This window comes from Bos mutus, chromosome 8, assembly GCF_027580195.1.
Source record: "Bos mutus isolate GX-2022 chromosome 8, NWIPB_WYAK_1.1, whole genome shotgun sequence".
In the NCBI taxonomy this organism is placed as follows: domain Eukaryota; kingdom Metazoa; phylum Chordata; class Mammalia; order Artiodactyla; family Bovidae; genus Bos; species Bos mutus.
The window spans coordinates 2446078-2471697 of NC_091624.1; the positions used below are offsets into that span (position 1 = coordinate 2446078).

General features: G+C 40.1%; 1 protein-coding gene across 9 annotated transcripts in view; it reads right to left on the reverse strand.

Annotated features, from left to right (window-relative positions):
* The window catches only part of CNTRL (centriolin), an 89785-nt gene that overhangs the window by 38333 nt on the left and 25832 nt on the right, over positions 1-25620 (reverse strand). For 7 of the 9 annotated variants that reach the window (XR_011465021.1, XM_070374978.1, XM_070374980.1 and 4 more), the window contains exons 8-18: positions 23709-23828; positions 22578-22806; positions 21220-21329; positions 18901-19095; positions 14737-14890; positions 13507-13727; positions 10202-10378; positions 6819-6953; positions 1905-2050; positions 1103-1313; positions 229-408 (exon numbers count right to left, since the gene is read on the reverse strand). Coding sequence is in view for 8 of the 9 variants with exons in the window: in XM_070374978.1 (XP_070231079.1) it covers positions 229-408; positions 1103-1313; positions 1905-2050; positions 6819-6953; positions 10202-10378; positions 13507-13727; positions 14737-14890; positions 18901-19095; positions 21220-21329; positions 22578-22806; positions 23709-23828 (1878 nt within the window). In the remaining variant the exon portion in view is untranslated. Of the gene's footprint in view, positions 1-228; positions 409-1102; positions 1314-1904; positions 2051-6818; positions 6954-10201; positions 10379-13506; positions 13728-14736; positions 14891-16556; positions 16729-18900; positions 19096-21219; positions 21330-22577; positions 22807-23708; positions 23829-25620 lie in introns of those variants that run through there. The other 2 variants (XM_070374979.1, XM_070374984.1) reach the window with 2 other exon arrangements.

Here is a 25620-nt window from a genome sequence, read left to right on the forward strand (position 1 = left end):
CTCCACTTGCTCCTTACATCCCAATTCCCTTGTTTCCATCTACCACGCTCCCTCATCTCAGGCTCCAGATCCAGTGATCTGCATCCAACTCTCTCTAGGGCAGGGCCCCCTCTGAGCCACCAGTGCAGCCAGAGGTGACCGTGGACCACAGCCCTCTCAGCTGCCCCCTCGTTGAGAGCAGGACCCTGGCAGCAGGGACTCGTGTGTCTTTTTCCTGGTCTTGCCCACCTTCTTCTCTAACTCCTGGAGTTGGGCTAGAATTCTCTCCTTCTCTTCATCAGCTTCCTGCAGTTGCAGATCTGTAAGCCCTTGGATTTCCTCCATACTTTTCAGATTTTCTTGTAAATAGTGAATCTCATTCTCTAACTGCTGAATTCTTGCTTCATGTTGCCTCTTGTCAAAATTAATCTGTGAGGAAATCAAGTTTCAAAAATGATTTTTAAGCAAAATATTTTTTGAGCAAAATAAACACCTTCTGGAGAATTGTATTTCATTTTACTAAAGAGTATTAATGGCTTACTGGGGATGGGTTAGTCACAACTGCTCTCTAGGATCCACTTTAACATGTGCCTCATCCTTAGAATAATTACATCAAGAACTCAGATTCCTGCACTATACTATGCTCTAGCAATGTGGTGTTACTGAACTGCACATTAAGAAACAGCTCACTTGCTTCCAAAATAAGGAAAACACAGTGTCATGCCAAAGTCTGACTTTGACATCGGTCACCACACTCAGGGCTACATTTCAGTCACACACAGTCTGACTTACTAGAAGTGAAACTTAACAGCAATTACTGTATTTTTTAAAAATTATAGCTTTATTAATTATACCGTAAAGGTATAATCCCCTTTATTAAGGTATAATGAATATAGCAAACACTTTGTGTGTGTGTGTGGCCATGCCATGCTGCTTGTGGAATCTGTTTCCCACCCAGGGATCCAACCCCACTTTCTGGGCCACGAAAGTGAGGAGTCTTAACCCTGGGCCACCAGGGAACGCCCGACTCTGTATTTACACGAAAGGGAAGCGCTGTGACTTGCTGGAAAGCGTGCATGTTTCCTAAACGCTCCCCTCCGGCTGCCTCCTGCCCATCTCTTACCCTAGCTTCTAGTGCTCTCTCACAGGCCTGCCTGAATGCTTCCTGTCCGTCCGCCAGCTTCTCCTGATGCAGAGCCATTTCTTCTTGGAGTTTTCTTTCCCTCCCTTGGGCTTCCTCTTTCTCCCACTGAGAACGTGTCAGCATTTCACTGAATTGTATCTGCAAGTCAGCAAGACTTTTCCCTAAGACATCTGAAGGACTGTGGATTCTGCTAAGGGGGGAGAGGAAAGATGTTATAAATGTGACATTTTATTTTTGACGCTGGGACGAGGCATGCCAGTGACATTAGTACACGAGTAAGAAGGGCTGTGTAGGACGGCAGCTGTTGTCAATCCACGGCAAATCACTGTGCACCTCTGGAGTGCAAAGCTTTGTTTTATCAACTGACTGCTGCCACTCTGAGAGCACAGGCTACCTTCAGGCTAACAATGTGTGTTCAAAGAATAAACGCCTATTTCACATTTTCAAATTAGCCTGTTTTTCTTTAGCTATTTGTTTTCTACTTAAAGTGTATAATGTAACTCTACTTCCTGACCATCTGCAGTAAGCTTGCAAGAATGCATTACTCATAAAACCTTTATGTTTTTTAAATTAAATAATAACAAAACATATAAAAGATTAAAAAAATCAGTGATGGACAACTTGAATTAAGTAATCTGTGTCTCAATCATGGTCATACGATAAGGAGAAAACCTTACAAAAGAAATCAGCCATGCACAGTTGCAGAAAGGGGATTTCATCACTGAAGCCCACATTCACAACTCAGCCCACTCTACACCTGGCGGTCCTGACCTTCCATTACCTCATCTCTCCAGCTCCTGATTTCAATTTTCTCCTTACTTCATCTACACGAGCTGCCACTTCTTCTGGACGAATCAGACCATCAGCTACATGATTAAGGTGATTCTGGAAATCTTTAAGTTGCTGTTTTAACAGGTTATTGTCATCCTATGGAAGGAGGCAAAATGAAGAGGGGTAAAAGTTACCAAAACAAAATTAAAAAATACAGTCACACACACACACACAGCCTATATTATTTACCATATAATAGTTCTCGTCAACTTCTTTTACCAATTTTTTAAAAACCTTTTCCACTATGGCTGACAATATCTGAATCTACTGATTAACCCAAAGTCACAAAAGACACAAACAGGCACGATGATGTGTGTCTCAGTGATGCAAAAGGAAGTGCCTATGGACACTACCTTCTTCTTGCCAAAAACTAAATACTGTGAATCTAAATGAACCTCTGTATAAGAACACGTCAGTCAACGCCACGGGGATGCAGCCAGCAAAATCTAGACTACGGGAAACTCTACAAGACAAAGACCTGGTTTTCTTTAGTATGGAACAAAGGTCAAAAAAGAGCAAAGCCATCGATTACGACTCAAGTCAACTAAATGCACTGTGTACACATCGTTTGGATTCCAAAAAACACTTCTAAAAACTTATGAGACAATTTGAATATTCTTAAGGTATTTGACGATATTAGGGGGTGACTATAATTTTAAGGTATCACAATGGCATCCATGTTTACGCTTTTTTTTTTTTTTCCTGTCCATGCCACGCAGCTTGTGGCATCTCAGCTCCCCAACCAGGAACTAAACCCTGACCACGGCAGTGAAAGCCCAGAAGCCTAACCACAAGGCCTTCAGGGAACTCCTTTATGCTTCTTGCTAAAGCCCTTATTTTTCAGAGGCACATACAGTAGTATGTTATTTACAGATAAAATCAGATGTTTTGGATTTACTTCAAAATAATTCAGTGTGAACAGATGTGGGGGCGGGGTGTGGAGGATGTTCAGTTCAGTCGCTCAGTCGTGTCCGATTCTTTGTGACCCCATGAATCACAGCACGCCAGGCCTCCCTGTCCATCACCAACTCCCAGAGTTCACTCAAACTCATGTCCATCAAGTTGGTGATGCCATCCAGCCATCTCGTCCTCTGTCATCCCCTTCTCCTCCTGCCCTCAGTCCCTCCCAGCATCAGAGTCTTTTCCAATGAGGCAACTCTTCATATGAGGTGGCCAAAGTACTGGAGTTTCAGCTTTAGCATCAGTCCTTCCAATGAACACCCAGGACTGGTCTCCTTTAGGACTGGTTGGATCTCCCTGCAGTCCAAGGGACTCACAACAGTTTTCTCCAGCACCATAGTTCAAAAACATCAATTCTTTGGCGCTCAGCTTTCTTCACAGTCCAACTCTCACATCCATACATGACCACTGGAAAAACCATAGCCTTGACTAGACGGACCTTTGCTGGCAAAGTAATGTCTCTGCTTTTCAATATGCTATTTAGGTTGGTCATAACTTTCCTTCCAAGGAGTAAGCATCTTTTAATTTCATGGCTGCAATCACCATCTTCAGTGATTTTGGAGCCCCCAAAAATAAAGTCTGACACTGTTTCCCCATCTATTTCCCATGAAGTGATGGGACCAGATGCCATGATCTTAGTTTTCTGAATGTTGAGCTTTAAGCCAACTTTTTCACTCTCCTCTTTCACTTTCATCAAGAGGCTTTTTAGTTCCTCTTCACTTTCTGCCATAAGGCGGGTGTCATCTGCATATCTGAGGTTATTGATATTTCTCCTGGCAATCTTGATTCCAGCTTGTGCTTCCTCCAGCCCAGCGTTTCTCATGATGTACTCTGCATAGAAGTTAAATAAGCAGGGTGACAATATACAGCCTTGATGTACTCCTTTTCCTTTTTGGAACCAGTCTGTTGTTCCATGTCCAGTTCTAACTGTTGCTTCCTGACCTGCATATAGGTTTCTCAAGAGGCAGGTCAGGTGGTCTGGTATTCCCATCTCTTTCAGAATTTTCCACAGTTTATTGTGATCCACACAGTCAAAGGCTTTGGCATAGTCAATAAAGCAGAAATAGATGTTTTTCTGGAACTCTCTTGCTTTTTCCATGATCCAGCGGATGTTGGCAATTTGGTCTCTGGTTCCTCTGCCTTTTCTAAAACCAGCTTGAGCAACTGGAATTTCACAGTTCATGTATTGCTAAAGCCTGGCTTGGAAAATTTTGAGCATTACTTTACTAGCGTGTGAGATGAGTGCAATTGTGCGGTAGTTTGAGCATTCTTTGGCATTGCCTTTCTTTGGGATTGGAATGAAAACCGACCTTTTCCAGTCCTGTGGCCACTGCTGAGTTTTCCAAATTTGCTGGCATATTGAGTGCAGCACTTTCACAGCATCATTCTAGAACCTCCAAACAAGCTCTCAAGGTGGAGGACGTTACAGATTAAATAAGACTGGATGTGTGTTACAGATGAAGTAAGATAGGCCACGTGTGGCAACTGTTGAAGATGAGTGATATATGCATTCGGGCTCACTTTGGTACGCTACTTTGGTATACACTGGAGAACACACACAATTCAGAGTTAGAAAAAACAGAAACAGAACCAGCTCCGCGTAACACCGAAGCTTCTCTAGCAGCTTACAATGCTCTGTGGGAGTATTCGTTATCTGCGAGCATACTTTCACGAACAAACTAGTGAACATATCTAGACCCCAGAATTAAATCCACATAATGTCTCTTTCAAATGAAAAAAAAAAAAAAAAACTGATAAAATTTCCCTAAATTAGACAGAAAAATAGTTCTACATCCTAAGTTCCCCCGAATACCTATATGCTATTTCAGTGATTAATTTTCTTTAAACCTGGTATAATACTGGGTTTTTTGTTTCAACACTGTTAACTCAAATGGTGAATTCAGCATTACAATGAACAGGTCTGTCCACCTGGACTCTCTTATCTGTTAACTGTCCCTGCCCTTTGCCCCGAGGCACCCATATTTGCACTACTATCTAATCCTGGTCACAGGTGACCTGACCCAGGGAAAGCCAACCCACTGACTAGACAGAAGACGAGTTCTCACTCCCTCCAGCATTAGAACCAAAATCCAGTCCAGCAAGTCTGCAGGAGAGCTAGTCCTGTAAAGCCTCACTGGCGCAGGGCTGGAGTCGATGCTGGGTCCAGGGAGACAGAGCGGGAGAAGCGAGAGCCACCTGGACGGGAGTTGGCAGCGCAGCCCTGGTCACCGGTGAGCTGCCTGTCTCCTTCCTCGAGCCAGCACTAGGAGGTTTTGGCTCACGGCAGCGAAACCATTTCTGACAAAGATAAATGCAGTGAGTTTAACTTGAACTCCGTATCAGGAGTTTAGAAGGCCAAGCAACCAAACGACCCAGTTCCAACTAAGAGAATCTCATAGCATGGACCAGCATTCTGGAAAGCTGCTCTCAGTTTCTCCTTTGCAGAGAAGGCTCCTGAAGTCCTTTTCTTTAAGAGATATATACTGAAGTACTTAGGGTTGAAATAAAGAGGTATGATATTTTCTTTAAAGTATCCCAGCAATAAAAAAAAAAAAAGTGGACTAACTGAAACAAGAATGGCAGAATGCTGAAGACTGTTTGAGCTGAGTAAACAAAAGGGCATGAGGCTATTTTTTCTCTGATTTTGTAATGATTTGCAAATTTCCATAGTAAAAATAAAAAATAATACAATGAATACCTAACAAACAGAACTCACACAAGAATAGAAAGCATGTATATCTTTTATGATATTCACTTCAGAAGCTGAAATGATAGCAGATTCTAGGTAACTAGATTTCCTTAAACTTCAAGAAAAAAATATTCTATGCACTGGGAGAAAAGAGAGAGAATTCAGGTGAGTTTATATAGTCTTACTTGTCACAAACCCCCTACATGAATTTTTGGAGCCCTCCTCACAAATAAACACAACTCTGCCCCTTGGTTTCTGGTGACGTGGAACAGCTGGCGCCTCAGCTGTGAGGCCCCCGACCTCACAGACCTGGAAACCTGTGTGTTGGACAGACATCTGTCCTCTTTGAGAATGTTTAATTACCTGGAAAATCCTGTCCACCTGCTTCTCCTGCAGTTTATGGGGCAGGTTATTGTGAAAATAGCTGTAAAATTAATTTGCCCAAGAAAACTCCCATAAATGTAAAATGACTGCATTTTTAATGACATCACTTCTGAGAAGGGGACTGTGAAACCTTTACAATTAAGAAGTTCTACTGCAACCCATTCTAGTTATATTCCTGGATAATTACAAAAATATTTCAGTGGAGCAAGAATGCATCCAACTGCTTACTTTAGCCCAGTCTGGTAATAATGGTATTATTAGGGGAAATGCAGGGTATTGCTGTGATCCATCAGTTTACAGTATTCTCCGTTTATGATCAACACAGCCTCCATCTCTTAGCACCATTTGCTGCTGCTAAGTCGCTTCAGTCGTGTCCGACTCTGTGCGACCCCATAGACGGCAGCCCACCAGGCTCCCCCGTCCCTGGGATTCTCCAGGCAAGGACACTGGAGTGGGCTGCCATTTCCTTCTCCAATGCATGAAAGTGAAAAGTGAAAGTGAAGTCGCTCAGTCGTGTCTGACGCTTAGCAACCCCATGGCCTGCAGCCCACCAGGCTCCCCGTCCGTGGAATTTTCCAGGCGAGAGTGCTGGAGTGGGGTGCCATTGCCTTCTCCGCTTAGCACCATCGTAACAACACAAAGGACGTGCACAGCAGTCATCTCAGAACGCTGGGTCACAAGCAACAGAAGCTACGGCGCTATCCTAGCTCAAATTCCTTTTTCCAAATAACTTCCTGCATGTAAGAGCAGGTTGTAGGGTGTCTGACTAATGGATGGCAACATCTGTGGGCGTCCCAAGTCAGAATGTATCTGGAGCCAGCAAGTCCCTACCTGCAGCTGTTTAAGCTGGGTGCGGAGCTCACTGTTTTCTTGTTCTTTTTCTTCCGAGAGCTGGGCTTTTCCCAGGGCGTTCTTGAGGGCTTGTTTTTCTTTCTCAAGTTCTGTTTGTAGAGTTGATTGTTCTAGCTATTGCCATAGGAAGCAATGATACAAAAAAGTAAAATAGCAATGATTTATGATCTAATAAGGCATAAATAAACTGAAGGGACTTAGCACGCATGCATAAACTCACATACACATACAATCCCTTGGGAGCTTTGGTTTTATAATTCAGTTTTATGTTTGTACCTCCAAATTAAAAGGCCCAAGGTAGGTTTTCCACAGGCCTCCTTCAACTATTAATACATAAGGAAGGGTAAGCATCAGAATCTCCAGGAGGGAGCCCAGATACCAGATACAGGAGGGAGCTCTGTGAGGGAGTCAACAATTACCACTCTCCCTTCCCTTAGACCAACATTTCTTACACCGTGGTCCTCAACCACCTGCATCAGAATCACTAGGCACGCTTGTTAAACACGCAGAGGCCTGGTCTCCATCTCAGACTTGATGGGCCAGAGTCTCTAGGACAAGGCCCAGGAACCTGCATTTAACAAGTGACTTCAATAACTAAAAGGTGCCAATCAGAGACCTGTAAAGCCGAGCGAGAAGGTCTGGCACGCCCGTGCTCTCAGCGTACGGCTGGAAGACCAGTGCTGGTAGTCTTGATGCCAAGGAAGGGAATGCCCTTTTAAATGGCACATGAATTTGTGAAAAGGCCTATTTTTGTCAAGACTTATAAGAAAAATTAAAGAAGGACAAGGGAAGTACAAAAGATTTTTAAGTTAGTAAGGGCTGGCTTAAACATTTAAATTTTATTTCAAAGGAGATACCATCTAGAAATTGTATTTACTATTAGTTACAAAATATATTAATATTTACTGCTATTTTAATTGTTTTTCTTCCCAATCTCCTCTTTTCCACACTCTGATCAGGTCAACTACAGTTTTATAAAACTTGGTACTCTTAAGAAATATAATGCTGTCAACCGGTAAATGGTCATTTAGTATTTAATAAGTAAACGAGTGGAAAGTAACACAATTACTATAATAAGCCAACCTATTTTTATTTCCTTTTCTAATCGTATGAAAGCAATTTTACATGAATTCCTGGGATTCAAACTACTTCATTTTTTAACTAACTACCTTATTTTTAACTGACATATAACTGATTTATGTTTCAGCGTACACCTGTTCTTTTCAGATTCTTCTCCATTACAGGTTATTGTAAGACACTGCACACAGTTCCCTGTGCTACAAGGTGGGTCCTTGCTTGCCTATTTTAAATGCAGTAGCATGTACATATTAATACCTAATTCCCAATTTAGCTCTCCTCTTCCCTTTCCCCTTTGGTAGACATAAATTTGTCTTCTATGTCTATGAGTCTATTTCTGTTTCGTAAATAAGTTCATTTGTATCATTTTTTTTAGATTCTTCATGTAAGTGATATATGCTAATTGCTTTTCTCTGATTTACTTCACTTAGTATGATCATCTCTCGGCCTCTCCACTTGACTGCAAATGGTATTTCATTCCCTTTTATGACTAAGTAATACTACACACACACACTGCATCTTCTTTATCCATTCATCTATTTACAGACATTTAAGTCGCTCCCAAGTCTTGGTTACTGTACCAATAAATAGTGCTGCTGTGAACATTGGCACGCATGTATCTTTTCAAATAGTTTTCCTCTTTTCCAGATATAGATCCAGGAGTGGGACTGCTGGATCATATAGTAACTGTTTTCAGGTTTTTAAGAAACCTCCATACTGTTCTCCACAGTGGCTGCACCAACTTACACTCCCCACAGCAGTGTAGGAGGGCTCCCTTTTCTCCACACCCTCTCCAGCATTTACTGTTTGTAGATGATGGGCATTCTGACTAGTGTGACGTGGTACCTCACTGTAGTTTTGATTCATATTTCTCTAATAATTAGCAGTGTTGAGCATCTCTTCCTGTGCCCGTTTCCAACTATCTTCCCTAACTCTCACCCAGTGAGAAGCTATCAGCCTGCTCGGGTGCGGGTGCTGGACAGGCACCTACAGTCTGGGCATTCACTGTGCTGAGTCTAGCAGGAGAGACGGACGGTCTAAACAGATGCTTTCACACGCAGGATAAAATGCTTTGAGCACAAGTTAAAGGAAAATCAGAGTCCTGAACCCAGATTTTCAGCAGATACAGTGGAAGGTCTGAGTGGGCCTCCTGGTGGAAAATGCAACCCATTTGTCTAAAAGCTAAACAAAACTGTATTTTAATGAGATCAAGAATATACTATAACTGGTCACCGTCTGCCTCTCTGCCCTGATTTCTCACTCTCACTCCCTACTCGTCTCCTCGTCCCTGGCATACTGGAGGCATACTTTCAGCGTTTCAAATGCACTATGCCCTCTCTCCTCGCCTCTCTGCCGAGAGCACACCCCTAACCTCTGCTCATCTCACCCCTGCACTCTCTGCAGGGCCAAACCCAGTCACCTTCCAAGTCTCGGCTGAAACGCCATCACCACGGGCAGTTTCCCTGACCACCGCTCCCCTAGCACAGGGCCCTGCCCCTTTCCCCCTCTAACACCTGTTTCACCTACCGGACTGTCAGCTTCACAAGGACAGTGTAACCACGGCTGTGCTGCTCTCTGCAGCAACCAGGGCATCTGGTCTTTAATGGCCAATCAATAAGTGTTTATTGGATGAATAAATATTTATCTAATTTTCAAGGTATAATTTAAACTAGCAGATGTTTCACCCAAACAAAACAGAAAGCAGCACAGTAAAATGTAATATCAACTTAAAAGAGGTCTCTTGGAGCTGGTTTGAGAAAGAAAAACTAGAATTTACTGATCACCAACTGTCAGTGCTTCCTGTCCATTGTCTCACTTATCCTCACCATAATCCACATGACAGAAGAGGTCAGTATTTGTCAGAAGCGCAGAGCCATGAAGTGACTTGCCCATGTTCACACAGGGGTCATACATAGGCTTGGACCGTCTGACTCCAAACATGTGCTCTTCTCATCACTTCACACTGTTGTTCAGTTGCTAACTTGTGTTTGACTCTTCTGCGACCCCATGGACTGTAGCCTGCCAGGGTCCTCTGTCTATAGGATTTCTCAGGCAAGAACACTGGAGTGGGTTGCCACTTCCATCTCCAGGGGATCTTCTCAACCCAGGGCTTGATCAAACCTGCATCTCCTGCATTGTGGGTGGATACTTTACCACTGAGCCACTGGGGAAGCCCATCAGTCCACATGGGCTTAAAAAGTGTTTAATATTAGAGTAAATGAAAGGAAAGCTGTTATGTTAGGCCCAGGCTACTTGGTTTCTACACGGCTTCTGCTCTTACTCACCTGGCTGAGCCTTGCTAGTTCTCCCAGCTCTTTTTTGAGCTGGCTGGCTTCGGCATCCCTCATCCTCAGCTGCGCCTCTAACTCAGCCTCGTAGGCACTGAGGTCTCCGTGGGTCTGCTGCAGGGACGCGTTCACCTCATGCTGCTCTGCAAGGGCGCTTTCTAGCTCTGCAAGCTCCTGCAAAGATTCAGTGTATGTTTAAGTACAGAACCCTCATTGTGCTGCTGAAGCATCTGCAAGTCATTATAAGTAACCCGAGCACTTAAACCAAATGCTGGCCAGCCACTGCTGCCCAGGCACAGAGAGCATTCACCAGCCATATGAGGAGGCCGCAGGCTGTGTGAATCCAGGTTGGAAAACAAAACCCTGACTGTCATCAGAAAAATCAGCAAGCTACAACGTGTTTTTCAGAGTAACCAGATGTGTGATCCTTTAAACGAGTCTTATGTATTCATAAGAAGAAAAAAAAAAGAGGATAAAATTTAAGGCCTATTTTCCTTCAGACACGGGAATAAACATTTTCACATTCGTTATTTCACTATACCCTCAGAGTAACTATGTAAGGCAAAGTATTATCCCCGATTTACAGATGAGGAAGTGGAGAATGAACATCGAGGTAAACAGCACCGGGCTGTGCAGCTAAAAAAACGATGAGTCAGAATATGCACTGGGATTCTGACTCCAAAGCCCAGACTTTCTATTAAACCATAGTATGTTCACTGACCAGAGGGCGAAATGGGACGAGCACGCTCTAATATTAAGGATGATGGAGAAATGTAAACGCATGTCGACACGTGTAGTACACACTGATTAGCACGCCACAGTTCTGACCACTTTAGGCCATTTTTTTATGATTAAACATTATAATTTTCATCTATTTATTTGGGATCTTGAAGAATTAGACCAAACTACTCTGGATTACAAAGGAGAACCTTGTGATGAGAACTTCTTAGAAGAGTTTCTCAGCGGGTGATTAAAGACCACCCTGCATCTGAATCACCGGGGTCGCTTGTCTGGGATGCAGACGCTACACACAACCAACAGAGAATTCATATCCAGAATATATAAAGAGTTTCTACAAATCATTAAGAAAAAGACAGACAATCCAACAGAAAAAAATGGGCAAGGAATATGAAGAGGGAATTCACTGAAGACAAAAACTGAACGGCAAATAAACAGATGAAAAGTACTTAACTTCTGCAGTAATTCGGGGGAAGTGTAGTTAAAACAAGACAGTATTTTGCACAGAACATAGAGGAACAAGCTGAACCACGCGTGAGGAAACAATCAGACGAATCTAGACGCTGGGGTGCCATTCAGAACCACTAGCTGGATTCTACACACACACACACAAGCTATAAACAACAGAAAAAATGGCTCAGATATTAAACAGTATTAAGGAACTGCTGCTGATTTTCTAGGTGTAATAATGGTATCATAGTGATGGAAGAAAATAGCCTCGTTTTAAAGAGATGTGGACTAAAGGGATGATGTCTTAACACCTGCAACTTTCAAATGACCCAGCAAAATATATATATATATATATGGTAAACTATTTGTTTAATTTAGGAGAACACACAGAAGCTCAATGAACTCTTCTTTCAACTGTCCTGTAAACGTAAAAAAATACAAAGATCATTTCAAACCTAGCAGATTGGCAAACACTAAGTCTGGCAAAATATTATATTTCCTGAATTTGATCCTTATTCTGTGCTTATGTTAGAAAATGTCCTTGTTCTTAGGAAAGACATGCTGAAGTATTTCAAAGCTAAAGACCATGATTGCCTACAACTAATTCTAACATGATTAGGAAAAAAATTAATATAAAAATGTACATAAAATCATGTAAAATTAAATATGAGATAAAGCAAATGTGGTAAAGTATTAATCGGTGACTCTGAATGGAAATTACACTGAGTGATTCTTGCAACTCTCCTGTATGCTTGAAATTATTTCAAAATTAAGGCTTACAAAATAAAAGTTAGATAACTATAAGGTCATGGCAAGGATGTGGTGTAATGGTAGCCTTCACACTGCTGGTGGGAACAGAAGTTCACAGAATGACTACAGACAGTAATATGATAATGTCTAGTGAACTGGGGGAGGCACACACACTTTGACCCACAGCCCCCTGTGAGCACAGTCCCCATGCTCTGGATATATGTAAGAATGTCACTCTCAGTATCATAATAGCGAAAGACTAGAAACCATCTCAATATCCCCCAAGAAGAGGATGAATAAGCAATAAATTCTGCGGTATGCACAGACAATGGGATGTTACATATATCAAAAAAAATAAAGTAGAGCTCTAAATGCATCAATGTGCACAATTCTCAAAAACATAAACATGAAGGAAGACAGGAAGTGGCCAAAGAATACACGATGTGCTTTTTATATAAATCCTAAAACTATGCAAAACAATACTACATATTTTTATAGATGGCCACACATAAAATAAAAGAAGAGATATAGAGGGAAATAATAACCATACTCAGGGTTTCGTTACTTCTAGGAGGCAGTACACAGAGGGCTTCAAGGATGTCTGTATGTTTTATTTTTTAAGCTGAGTTGTTGGTACATGGTGCTAAATATTTTTGATATTCTTATATGCCTGATAAATTTCATAACATTAAAACACATTAATTCAAATTTCCAAAGACATCCCTACTGGGGTGAGGTCTGGGAACCTGGCTTCTCTTGCAGCATGAAGTCTGCCGAACAACTAAGACAAAGCAAACGAAATCTCTGGATGAACGTCAGCAAACCAAGCGTGGAGGGGTTTAATTTACAACGCTGTGCCCGCCTTGTTATCTGTAAAACAACACTAACATTACGAAGCAATAACAAAGCAAACGAAATCTCTGGATGAATGTCAGCAAAGCAAGAGCGGACGGGTTTAATTTACAACGCTGTGCCCGCCTTGTTGTCTGTAAAACAACACTAACATTACGAAGCAATAACAAGGATAAGAAAAATTATGTTGTACTTAATTTTGCTGCACAAATAATAAAATATGAACATCTAATATAGTAATTATAAAAGCTACACTTTCTTATCCTTTCAAGTTATTTGAACACAGTACTTTGCAGGGATAGAAATTCTGCTAAAATAATCTTCCTTTTCTTAGTAAAGTAAAAAAAAAAATGACTCCAAGCATATCACAAGGGGAAAAAAGCCCAAAGCCCTGCACAGCCACTGCCACCTCTGTCACTCACAACTGCAGTGTCGCTAACGCCCTTAACTAACTTCATCTGGACACCGCCTACTTCTGAGGCTAAGAACAGACAAGAAGAAGCGAAGCACACCTTCCTCATATTTTCTGCATCTAAGGCGACTATTTCCAGCTGGTCCCTTTCCTGCTGGACCTCGGCCAACCTCTGCAGCAGCGCCTCTTTCTCATCCTGCAGCCTTCTGCACTCGTTCTGGGCCTGCGCGGCCTGGCCCTTCACAGTCCCCAGGTATTCCTGCAGCCCACTGATGACGCCTTCTAAGTCCTTCTTCAGGGCTTCATTTGCTGCTATCTGGCCTAAGCAAGACAGAGAAAGGGAAGGTGATGATGTACACAAGAAAATGCTTTCAGGATATATTATTACTGCATTTAGACTCCTTAGCTATTTGTTACTAGCTAAGAATGAAATTCTAAGCTTCCAATTATTTCCTACTATCTTAGTTTTCATATTTAAGATACAGTAACAGCTTCCCCCTACTACCCATGGAACAGGACTATCAAGCATGTATACAATAAAAATAGTGTAGTCATTGGCATTGCTTATGAAATGCTTAATTCATGCTGTAAAAAGTTTAAAGTAGTAATTTCCAAATAAAATAATGAAGAATGTGCAACAAAACTGAGATCTTACTACTGGACACATGAAACAAAACCAAGTCAAATCCAAGATGAGCAACATTAACCTATAACCTGAAGACTTCAGAAAACAACCACCAATCACATACTGGGTACCTACTATGTCCAGGCACTTTATGAACACTTTCTCATATAATCCTCTCCAAAACTAATGATCACGACAAAAATAACTTGTCCCAGGTCACACAGCTGATAATGGCAAAACAAGGACTGGGATCTTTTTACACCAAGCCAAGGTTCTTATCACTACGGTCTAGTATCTTCCTCTTCCTCTATTTTGGCAATGTCACAATTTAAATTTGCATTGCAAAAATAGATTCAAAAATTCTTTCTGCACTCTCCTTATAACCAGACACTGAGTGCTTGATAGCAGGGATAAGTGACAAGGATTTTATACCTTAGAAGAAGACAATCACGTGCCAGTGTTTATCATGATCACGTACGGACTTCCTGCCATAGTGACCTGACTCAGGAGGACATCAACCCAAGAAAACCAAAATAAAAATGTTTACCTTTATTAAACATTTTTGAGAACTCTGTAAGTATTTCCCTATTAAATACTAGCACTAACAGCTGAAGCATATTCAGCTAATATGTGGATTAACGCCTGTCATTTGTCTTTTACTAACACTGAAACCGGTACACCTCAAATCATGCTTAGAATTCTCACCTTCAGTAAGCTGTTGTTCAAGGTCCTTAATCTCTTCAGTTTCTTTAGCAATTCTAGAAAGTATCTCGTCCAAACGGCTCTCAAGCTGTTTGTATTGCTTGTTCATAATGTCAAACTGTTGTTCTTTACCCCTTTTCTGAGCCTTCATATGGCACTAAATTGAAAAAAAAAAATCAAAATTCTTTGAATGTTTATAAAGATAATAACCCTTAATAACATTTCTAAGGAAGAATGGAAAAGAAAATGTAACAGTTTGCATCTGTTTTGTGTCAGACACTGTGTTGTTTCCACATGAGCACTTTTCTTTGCGACCCCATGGACTGCAGCACGCCAGGCCTCCCTGTCCATCACCAACCCCTGGAGCTTGCTCAGACTCATGTCCATTGAGTCAGTGATGCCAACCATCTTGTTCTCTGTCGTCCCTTCTCCTCCTGTCTTTAATCTTTCCCAGCATCAAGGTCTTTTCCAACAAATCAGCTCTTTGCATCAGGTGGCCAAAGTACTGGAGCTTCAGCTTCAGCATCAGTCCTTCCAATGAATATTCAGGACTGATTTCCTTTAGGATTGACTGGTTTGATCTCCTTGAAGTTGAAGGGACTCTCAAGAGTCTTCTCCAACTCCATAGTTCAAAAGCATCAATTCTTTGGCACTCAGTGTTCTTTATGGTCCAACTCTCACATCCATACATGACTACAGGAAAAACCATAGCTTTGACCAGATGGATCTTTGTCGGCAAAGTAATGTTTTTATAATATTTTGGGGGAGATAGAGACATGGAATAAATACTTCCTTAGAATTCAATTTTATTTTCAATTCTTTATACAAAGAAACATTTTGCTTTTAAGTTCTATAAACTGGGAGTTGAGAGAGGCCTCAAAGACCATTTAAGCCAGTGATCCTCAAGATGGAGGACCCTATGGAGGCACTCCCTTCTCCTCCATCCACTACATATATTCCTGGTACAAAAAGAGCTTTCACACACCCACATGTACCTTGACAGTCATTGCTTTAGGGAGCTACTGTTAACTGAAAGGATTGGATTGTATTTCTCAGGTGTGCTGGGATAAAAAACTGAGAACCAATGATCTAGTCTAACTCTCTTTCACGCATGAGAACTGAGTCTCAGGTCCACCACATGACTCGCCCAGGTCTCCTCAGGCAACTGTTCATGTGGAGACAAAACAATTCCCCAGAGAACCTGTGTCCTCCCACTCACACCCGCACAGCTCTAGCTTGCCCCCAAAGGACCAGAGGAACAGAACAAAAATAACTCAAGAGAAAGTTATCAGGAGAAAGAACTATATCCATCTGAGTAACAAACTCCATTCTTCTCAAGTCTAAGACTGTAATCTGACTACAAGACAACAGTCCCCAATTTTACACGCTGTTGCCTCCAAAGACAAGAAAGTCCCCTCATTTCTGAAGAACAGATGAGAGCCAGCTTGACTCAGTGGGATTTTCAAAACTCCTCCTACTCTCCCTGAAATCTTTCTCAAAAGGTAACTAAAGATAAAAGCTTAAATTCTAAGTAAATTTAGGATTTTTGTGGCTCAGAGTGAATTTTTAAAATCTTCTGCCCTCATATCTGTATCAACAAATCTTAAAAATTCACCATTAAAACTTCTACTGAAATCTCTACATGCAGGACAAAAAATTAGTTCAATACGTCAATGATCTGCATTAAACACCTGGGAGCAAAAGCATATTCAGCGATTTTCACTATGGTGGAGCTCACAATAGAGGTATTGTAAAAACAGGAACTTACATCTCTGACTCCTCCTCCTAAGTCCTTTGTACAGAGAGAGAGAAAATAATCATACCTTAACTTAGAATGTGTCCTGTTAAAACTGAGCCGTTGAGAACAGAGAAGCTGTGAGCGGAACGCTTTCTAATGTTGCCTTGAAACTCATGTGCACTTCCCTCTCTGACAGCCACATTTTTGTAAGCGCCTCGGAGCCTCTAACCTCCCAGCACTTCAAACCACATTCCTGGCGGAGACTGAGCGGCAACCCAGCCCGTCCAATCGCAAGCAGCCTCTGCAAGCAGGCCCCACCCTCCACGCTTTAAATCACAACACAGGAAGCTGCCCCAGGCCAATCACGAAAACCTCTGCAACAGATTACTACAGGCGGATTCCCTCTAGGGGTACCGGTACCTTTTGCTTCCACAGGGCATAGCTAGATAGTGAACAGGGATACAAATCTCCCCTCATTCCGTTTGTCCCTTGTTCCTCTGATACTTCTGCTTCTAGCTAGCTGTGAAGCGTTTTCTCTAACTAAAAGGGGATTTGATTTTCACATAGTATCTTTTGTTTCTGAAAACTAGTTAAATGCTTACGTTTGTTGAAAACTTGATTAGGCTTGGCACTGAGCTAATTTTAAAAGTAATTAATCTCTTTAGATTTGTAACTCCTTTGTGAGCAGAAAGTCATCTAATAGCATAAGCATGGGCTGCCTCTTCCTAAAAGGGAGACTTGGGAAATCATTTAATCTTTCTAAATCATATTTTTATCTTATTTGTTGTTATTCAGTCACTAAGTTGAGTCTGATTCTTTTGTGACCCCATGGACTGTATGTAGCCTGCCAGACTCCTCTGTCCGTGGAATTTTCCAGGCAAGAATACTGGAGTGGGTTGCCATTTCCTTCTCTAGGGATCTTCCCGACCCAGGCATGGAACCCACATTGCCTGCATTAGCAGGCAGATTTTTTTTTATTCACTGAGCAGCTAGGGAAGTCCCCCCCCCCCTTTTTTTAATCTTATGCAAGTTAAAAAGTCACCAATCTCATTTGGATGCTGTAATAAAATAAAGTTCCTCACAGTATATGCCTAAACCCAAGTCCAATGCAAGACACATCATTGTCACTTAATACATGTTTCTCATCATATCTCACTTACTGCTTTCTGATCTCTCAAGCTTTTACTTTTAAATTCTATTTGCAATTCAGAAAAATACTTCATCTGATTAGATAATAAAAGTTAGTCTATATCTGCAGAAAAATATGCACAATACCATGCTTGATTCTTTCCCTCTTGCTAAAATGTTCACATTCTGCAGCAATAAAATGGGGTGCCAGACACTAGCCAATAAGGTAACTTTGTGCAAACTAGAAAAAAGATGCTCCTTCTGGATAAATGAATTAAAAAGAGACATCCTCTGGTACTCAGACTAAAGCTACAACCCTAGAACTAAACTTCAGGAGTCTTAAAATCCGGCCTGCAGGCTTCATCTCCACTAACACATTGATCTTGACTACCTTCCAAACTTGCATGCCTTTCCTACTTGTCATTTAACCTCTTTCTATATGTAATGCTTTACAGACATCCAGTGTGTATTAGACTCCCTGTATGCCAAGACCATCTCAGGTGTCTGTTGAAAGCAATAGACAATCTAGTGTCTAATTCGGAGAAGGTGATGGCACCCCACTCCAGTGCTCTTGCCTGGAGAATCCCAGAGACGGGGGAGCCTGGTGGGCTGCCGTCTATGGGGTCGCACAGTGTCGGACACGACTGAAGTGACTTAGCAGCAGCAGGGTCTAATTATACTCATAGGTCACAGAAGTCAAACAGGGAGAAAAGGAGCTTTGGGTAGTACCTATACGCCTGTTCGAGGCTATTTTCCTTAATGCAATCATTCTAAACATAGGATTGGCCCCGGGGATACAGTTCCTGTCCTCAGGGGCCTTACATGGGGTGGTCGACTTTTGAGCAAATAAATGTGATAAGGGAAGATATTATAGGCCATATTATATATTATTTAAAGTCTCTAATTTATCATGTGGGCTTCCCAGTGTCTCAGTGGTAAAATATCCGCCTGCAGTGCAGGAGATCAGGTTCGATCTCTGCATTGGGAAGATTCCCCGGAGAAGAAAATGGCAACCCATTCCAGTATTCTTGCCTGGGAAATCCCAGAGGAGCCTGGCAGGTTACAGCTGGGTCGCGCAGCAGTCGGATATGACTTAGTGACTAAATACAAACAACAAACAATATGTATATACACACGTTATATACACAAACACATAAACACGTCGCTCACATTTGTGCACCAAAGCAAGAGGTCTTCAGAAAGGACTCTGAGGCCAAAAATGATGAGACATAATATCTATTAACAGAAAAATGATATTCTCACTCCCACAGAACAAGCCAGAGCTCTCTTCATTTACTTACATGTTTTGGGTCTTTGGAATCCAGACTATCAATAACTCTTTGGAGGTCCTTGATCTCCTCCTGCTTTTCAGCCATTTCTCCTCTTTGCTTTTCCATCTGCACTTCTAGATCAAGAGCTTCCTGGCGTAATTTATTTAGAAGCTGTATCCTGCCACTCAGCTGCTTGAGAAGAAAGTCTTTCTCTGCTTCTGAAATCTAGTTCCCCCCACACCCCAATACATAATTAGCAAAGGACAGAAACGCTGATTTTCAAATTTACGGAAAACAACTAGTACAATTTTAAAAAGTATAATCGTATGCTCTGCCAGATTTTTTTAGTAAAAGTAAAATGTAAGAGTTATCTAGGCAATCCACGATATCGTATACTTTTATCTTTATTACATGTAAAAATGTTTATTTTATAAGAGCATATGAAAAAATAAATGCAGGTAGTAATGAAATTTTTCATTCTAGTACAAATAACATAAATTATTAATAATAATAACCATAGCCTTAATGGTAGTTGACTTTATACAACACTTACCCTTGTATTAGAATATAAAACTAACTGACAGTGTAATGAAAAGCCTTTATTATAAGGCCTTATTATATTTAAAAATATAAATATTTTAAAAATATTTAAATAACTCACAAAATAGCTATTTTTTTCCTAAGTACATTTTATAAGGATCTATTAAATATTTTGTACATTTTTTACTTCTATCAATTTATCTATATAAAGCTTTGGCCAGTGCTGTTTTAAAACATTATTTAATTATTCTTATAAATTGTAAATTCTTATAAACTATTCTTGACAGCTCCGTCCGCCTCATCCCATCATTTCTCCTGCCAGATTTTCACCTAATCTCCTTTCTCTCCATGACTACCATCACCTTTGTAGTCCGAGCCGTTATCGTACCTTGCCTGTACTAGACAACAGCCTCCAAACCAATGTACACACCTCCATTCTTCCCACCTCTCTCAGCCCGCTTCACTTTCATCAAGTAGGAGAGTGACCTTATAAAAATACAAATAAGATCAGCCACTCTACCACCTAAAGTCCCTCACAGGTTTCCTATTCCATTCAGGATAAAACTTGTACCCCTTAAAGTGGTCTATGATGCCTGGCATGAGCTTTAACCTCATCTGCCACTGCACTCTCCCTCACTCTGCAGAGGACTCTTCAGTCTAAAGCCTTTTGCACACTCTGTCACCTCTGCCTGGAAGGCCTCGCTGGCTACCTGTCATCCTTTCTCAGCCTAAGTATCGCCCCCTCAGTGAGGCCTCTGTGGGCTGCCACACTCTACAAACTTTAATCGTTTCTCCTAATTTTCATTTTTCCCTCCCTACAACCTGTGCTGTTTATCTACACATGTCTTCTAAACTCATTTTTACTATCTGTTGCCTACTTCCTGTCCCTGTGGGGGGAACACAGCTGTTCATTACTCAGGGCGCAGCCAGTCAGTAACTGCCACACAAACCCAACTCAGTTTCTGGTTACTCAACAATCTGGAAGTAGCAACAGAGGGCATCTTTTTAAAAGAATATGTAACTTGGACTTCATGTTCTTTTCTACTTACTATGGTGTGAATACAGTTACCATCATAATTTTGAAATACTGATTTTTAGAAGTTGCAAATAATTAAAACCTTTTACATACTTAAAAACTAAAATGTCAGAATACTTCCTTTTTTGAACTTTCTTCCTATTCAACTACGTCACAGGTTTTGAGCTGTTTACTTCTTTATAAACATCATCTTTTTATATACTGCATTTTATATCACTTATATTTTTGCTATCTGTGTTTAATAATGTTATTACAGAGATGTCTTCTGGCTCTTAATCTAGGTCCCAGGATCTTAATGGTGGGGACTGTTTAATTAAATTAAGAAAGATATTAGGAAGCAGCTTCCCTTAATAAATTAGACACTTTCATAATAGAGTAAATGGAATGTATCTTTTTTATGTAAAAGTAATGTAAACCTGTACACTCTATAAAATGTTAATAGGATGTCATCCTGAATGGTAGGAAATGAAACTGGACAATGCTAGAACCATGTCTGACTCGAAATTTGTTATTCCACAATTAAATAGGCAGCACCGATTTAAAGACTGTTTGAAGACAGTCTTCACTTTTGATTTGAAGAGATTTCATTGTTTGAAGACAGTCTTCACACATTATACAGCTTTGGGAACGGCACCCCCATTTCATACAGCTTTGCTTTTACCCACCTTTTGAAGTTGTACGGCACTCCCTCTTAGCGGTACAGCTTTGCTTTTACCCACCTTTTGAAGTTGTACGGCACTCCCTCTTAGCGATACAGCTTTGCTTTTACCCACCTTTTGAAGTTGTGCAGCTTCTTCCCGTTGTTTGAATTCTTCAGTGGCTCTTAAAATTTGTTGTTCTGCCTTTTCTATTTCATCATGCAGTTCTGATAGTCGAGCTTGTGCTACAAATTTAAAAACCACGCACACAGACACACACAAGAAAAATATTTAATTCTCAAATTTCTACCTTTTTCTTAGCAATAACTTCCCCTACCCCAATTCTGTAATTATACATCACATGAATAAAAAAGTAATTGCTTATGATGGTTTTCCTCTCTATTAATCTATAGAATAGTTTCATAATATGACATAGAGCTATAACTGATCCATTTACCTGTAAAATTATTAACATAAAAGGGGCATTACTTGATAGTCCCAAAATTAAGGAACCTTTGAGAGACTAAGGATTTTACTTGAAAATATGCACTTACAAATCAATGATTTTCTACCTCAAATTTCTAATTTATCTCTCGCTTCCTCCTTCCCCATCTCCTGTAAAACTATGAGCCCCTTGAAGCTAGTCAGTACATATATCTGATTTAGTTTTGCTTTTCCCTTCCAGAGCCTTGAATATAGTATATGCAGACATGGACAGCCAGCCCTTTTTTCCTATCTCCAGGTCAACCTCTATAGGCCTTCTGAGTTTTTCCATTTAGCTGCCAACCAAGGGAAGATGGACCACTAATCTCACTGACTGAGATCCCCACAATGGGCCATGATTACCAGTGAGATAGATGCATGAACTCAAGACTGCTTTCTAATTCCTTCATATGCATACAGCTAAGTGGGTAAGTGCATTCAAAGTCTGCCATTTGGAAGGTCTCTAAGTGTCCCCTTGGGTTGATTTCTTTCTCTTTATGACTTGCCAAGAAGTGGTAAGATTCCTTGAATAACATGATTTGGGAGGCAACTGGGGAGGTAGAGTGTGGGACAGGTCAGGAAGAGTGAGAAGTCAGCCTTAGACCCAAGCCTAGGAAGAGTACACTAAGCTGGCTTACCCAAAGCACTGCTTCAGGTTTTAGCAACATGTATAGGAATCAATAACCATACTTGCTTCAGTCATTACTAAATGTGCTTTTGAATGTGCAGGTCCAATGGTAAGAAGAATCTGTTGTCACGACAACCAGATTTAAGCATTCTTGGAGCCCCTGGACATGTTGCCAAATTTTGGTCAGATTATAATTCTCCCTTGTAACAGGAATGATTAAAAAATAACCTGCTCAATGAATCACTACTTTTGTTTTAAACTTCTCATGTAAACGCCATCATAATAAATATCTTCATCATGTTTAACTAGAAGAATTTTAAAAATCAGCATATATATTCAGTCTTTTTACATATTTAAAGTATTCAAAGTAACTTGTTTTAACCTGTACTTATTTTGTTCTCTTTGTCTTCCAGCTCCGTGTCCAGTGGCATATGGGCTTTCAAGCTCACATGCTCGTTTCTAAGTTGCTCCCCTTCCTCTGGCTCCATCCTCTTGATCTCAACTGGCTGGGCATTATCCACAATGTAACTCTCTGTGGCGAACATATTTCTCTTGTATCTGGACTTGCCAATGTAAGGGCTTTCATCTGGGGCTTTATCAACGTCAACATACTAAAAACAAGATGAACAGAGCTTATGCTTTAGTAAGTAACCGCTATGCAGTCAAGTGACATTTTTCGTGTTATTAGTGAAGAATACAGCCCAGGATTGTTTAAATACTAATCTTGCATATACAGAAGTTAAAAAAATACATATAATTATATATAAAATTCTTGTATCGTATTCTTAATACTAAAAAGGAACTAGAACAAAAAAAATGGTCTCAAAAAGATTCCTCTTCCTATCCCTGAAGAGTGAGCTGGATTGATTGATTATGGAAGTACCTACAGATATGTGCTTTTTTAAAGTACTGCTGAATCTCTCAAATCAGAAGTCTAGGTGTTGTATTTTGGTTTCTTGGCTGGCATATAAGTAAAATCTCAGTCTAATAAATTTTAATTACTGAACTTTTACTAAATGATACACGATATTGATTGGAATCACTGGATCTTGGAAGTTAAATGGCTGTCGATTGCAGTGACATTCACGGTATTTGTATAAATAATGACCGATGAATAGTGAACCCAGTGACTCCTGAACAAACAGTACAGGGAGATGACTGTGCCATGGACACCGAAGCAGGCAGTGCAGTTTTCCTGGAAGTTTGGATTTAAGGAAGTGGATCAAACTACACTTTTGAGTGAGGTAACTGAGGATTAGAAGGTTGCTCCAGGTTACAAATATGGATGTGGGCAAATATCCTTTTGGGGCTTTTAAACTCTTATGGACACTGCTCTATCTCACTGAGCTAGATCATTCACAGATTGAACCAAAATACATTTACTCTGCTGATATCCTCATAACAAGAATGTGATTAACAATAAATTTTTTTAAACATCACCACTACCCTGCCCTCCCCTGCCCCCTTCTATCCTGACTTTAATTTGGATTACTACAAAATTAAAATAACTCACCTCTGAGGGATAATAATTCAGTGGCTCAAATTTAGCATCGATTTTATAAAAAGCCAACTCCTGTTCCAGTTCATACTGTTTTTGACACGCTCGCGTTAGTTCCATGGTCTTCTGTCTTAGCTGTTGGCCCAATTTGATAAGAAACAACACACAGATTCAATAAGTTAGTATAAAGGTAGACTGGTGTGGCAAGTTCTGATCATAACTGATTATTTGATTTCAAAAAATCCCACAGCACACAGAACACTAAGAGCATTTTATCTTAATTCTAAAGTATTATAAAAAATGAAATACAAAACTATCATTTCATAAGAGATCACATAAGAGACCTTTGAAGTTCATTATGTTATTTTAGGATACAATGAAAAGTTTTTTAAAAAATCATTTAAATTTGTTTAATCCAAATGTGAAAATAATTCTTATCAATTATTTTTAAGTAACTAGTCTACCAAGGATCTGCTTCCTGATTTTTCCAATAATTGGTACTAATTCACTTAATTTATTTACAATAGCCTCATGGATAGGCGTGATATTAGACATTAATTAAAAAGAAATTAGAAGGACTGAGAAGGATGAAAATAGGAAATTGGTTTTAACTGTTGTGCTGCTCTTGCTGTCATATTTTGGCTAACAACATCTTGGTTTTAAGTGTTCAGAACATTATTTTTGTAATAGAGGATAAGGGATATAAATAAGCTCAATCAGATCCAAATATGTGATATTATTAAATTTTTAATAAAGTAATCCTACTCTACCACAACTTTTTAGTTATTCTTGGAAATTTTAGGAGCTAAAAGAAAACAAATCATCTAATCTTCTGAATTTATAAATAAACTACAAATGCCCAAGTATTGCCTTTTTTTTTTTTTTTTTTTGCCAGAGCTCCAGATTTGTTTCTAATGCCAGCCATGTTTAAAAACAACTGGACTATATGAGGATCTTTTACTTTTATCTAGTTTGTTTCACTCTTTCTATTTCATATTCAGTGTTCCCATTTCATTTAGTTTATGTTTTTCAATTTCTCCATCTTTTTTTTTTTTTTGATGTTCTCAAGACTTTATCAAGGGAGAAGGCAATGGCACCCCACTCCAGTACTCTTGCCTGGCAAATCCCACGGACGGAGGAGCCTAGTGGGCTGCAGTCCATGGGGTCGCTAGGAGTTGGACACGACTGAGCGACTTCACTTTCACTTTTCACTTTCCTGCATTGGAGAAGGAAGTGGCAACCCACTCCAGTGTTCTTGCCTGGAGAATCCCAGGGACGGGGGAGCCTGGTGGGCTGCCGTCTATGGGGTCGCACAGTGTCGGACACGACTGAAGTGACTTAGCAGTAGCAGACTTTATCAAGCATAATAGAAAAGCTTTTGTACATACATATATATAAATATATGAATAATATATATATTTTAGAAAACTTATGAATTCTTGCCTAACTAAAAAATTTATGACATTTTGATTCCACGTTTGACAGTATGAATAGAATGCTATATTTCTAATTTAAAACAATATGCAACAAGCGACAAAGGTTTACTATACAGCACAGGGAACTACAGTAAATACCGTGTAATGACCTAATATGGAAAATAAATTTTAAAATAACACATATATATGTGTGTTACAAAATCACACACACATATATATATAACTGAATCACACACACAAAAAAAGAATTCTACTTTTTGAAATTTAGTAATGCTTATCTTTTTGCCAGTTTTTCTACATGTCCTATGGACATCTAATAACAATGCATGAGATAAAAAATTTTAAATATATTTGTGTAGGATATGATTAATATAGAGTAGTTAAATATAAATCTACTATATTTAAATTATTAATGACATCACTTAAGATGCTCCTATTCTTATTTTTTCTGCACTTGATAAAATATTCTCAGAGAAATCTATCAATATGAT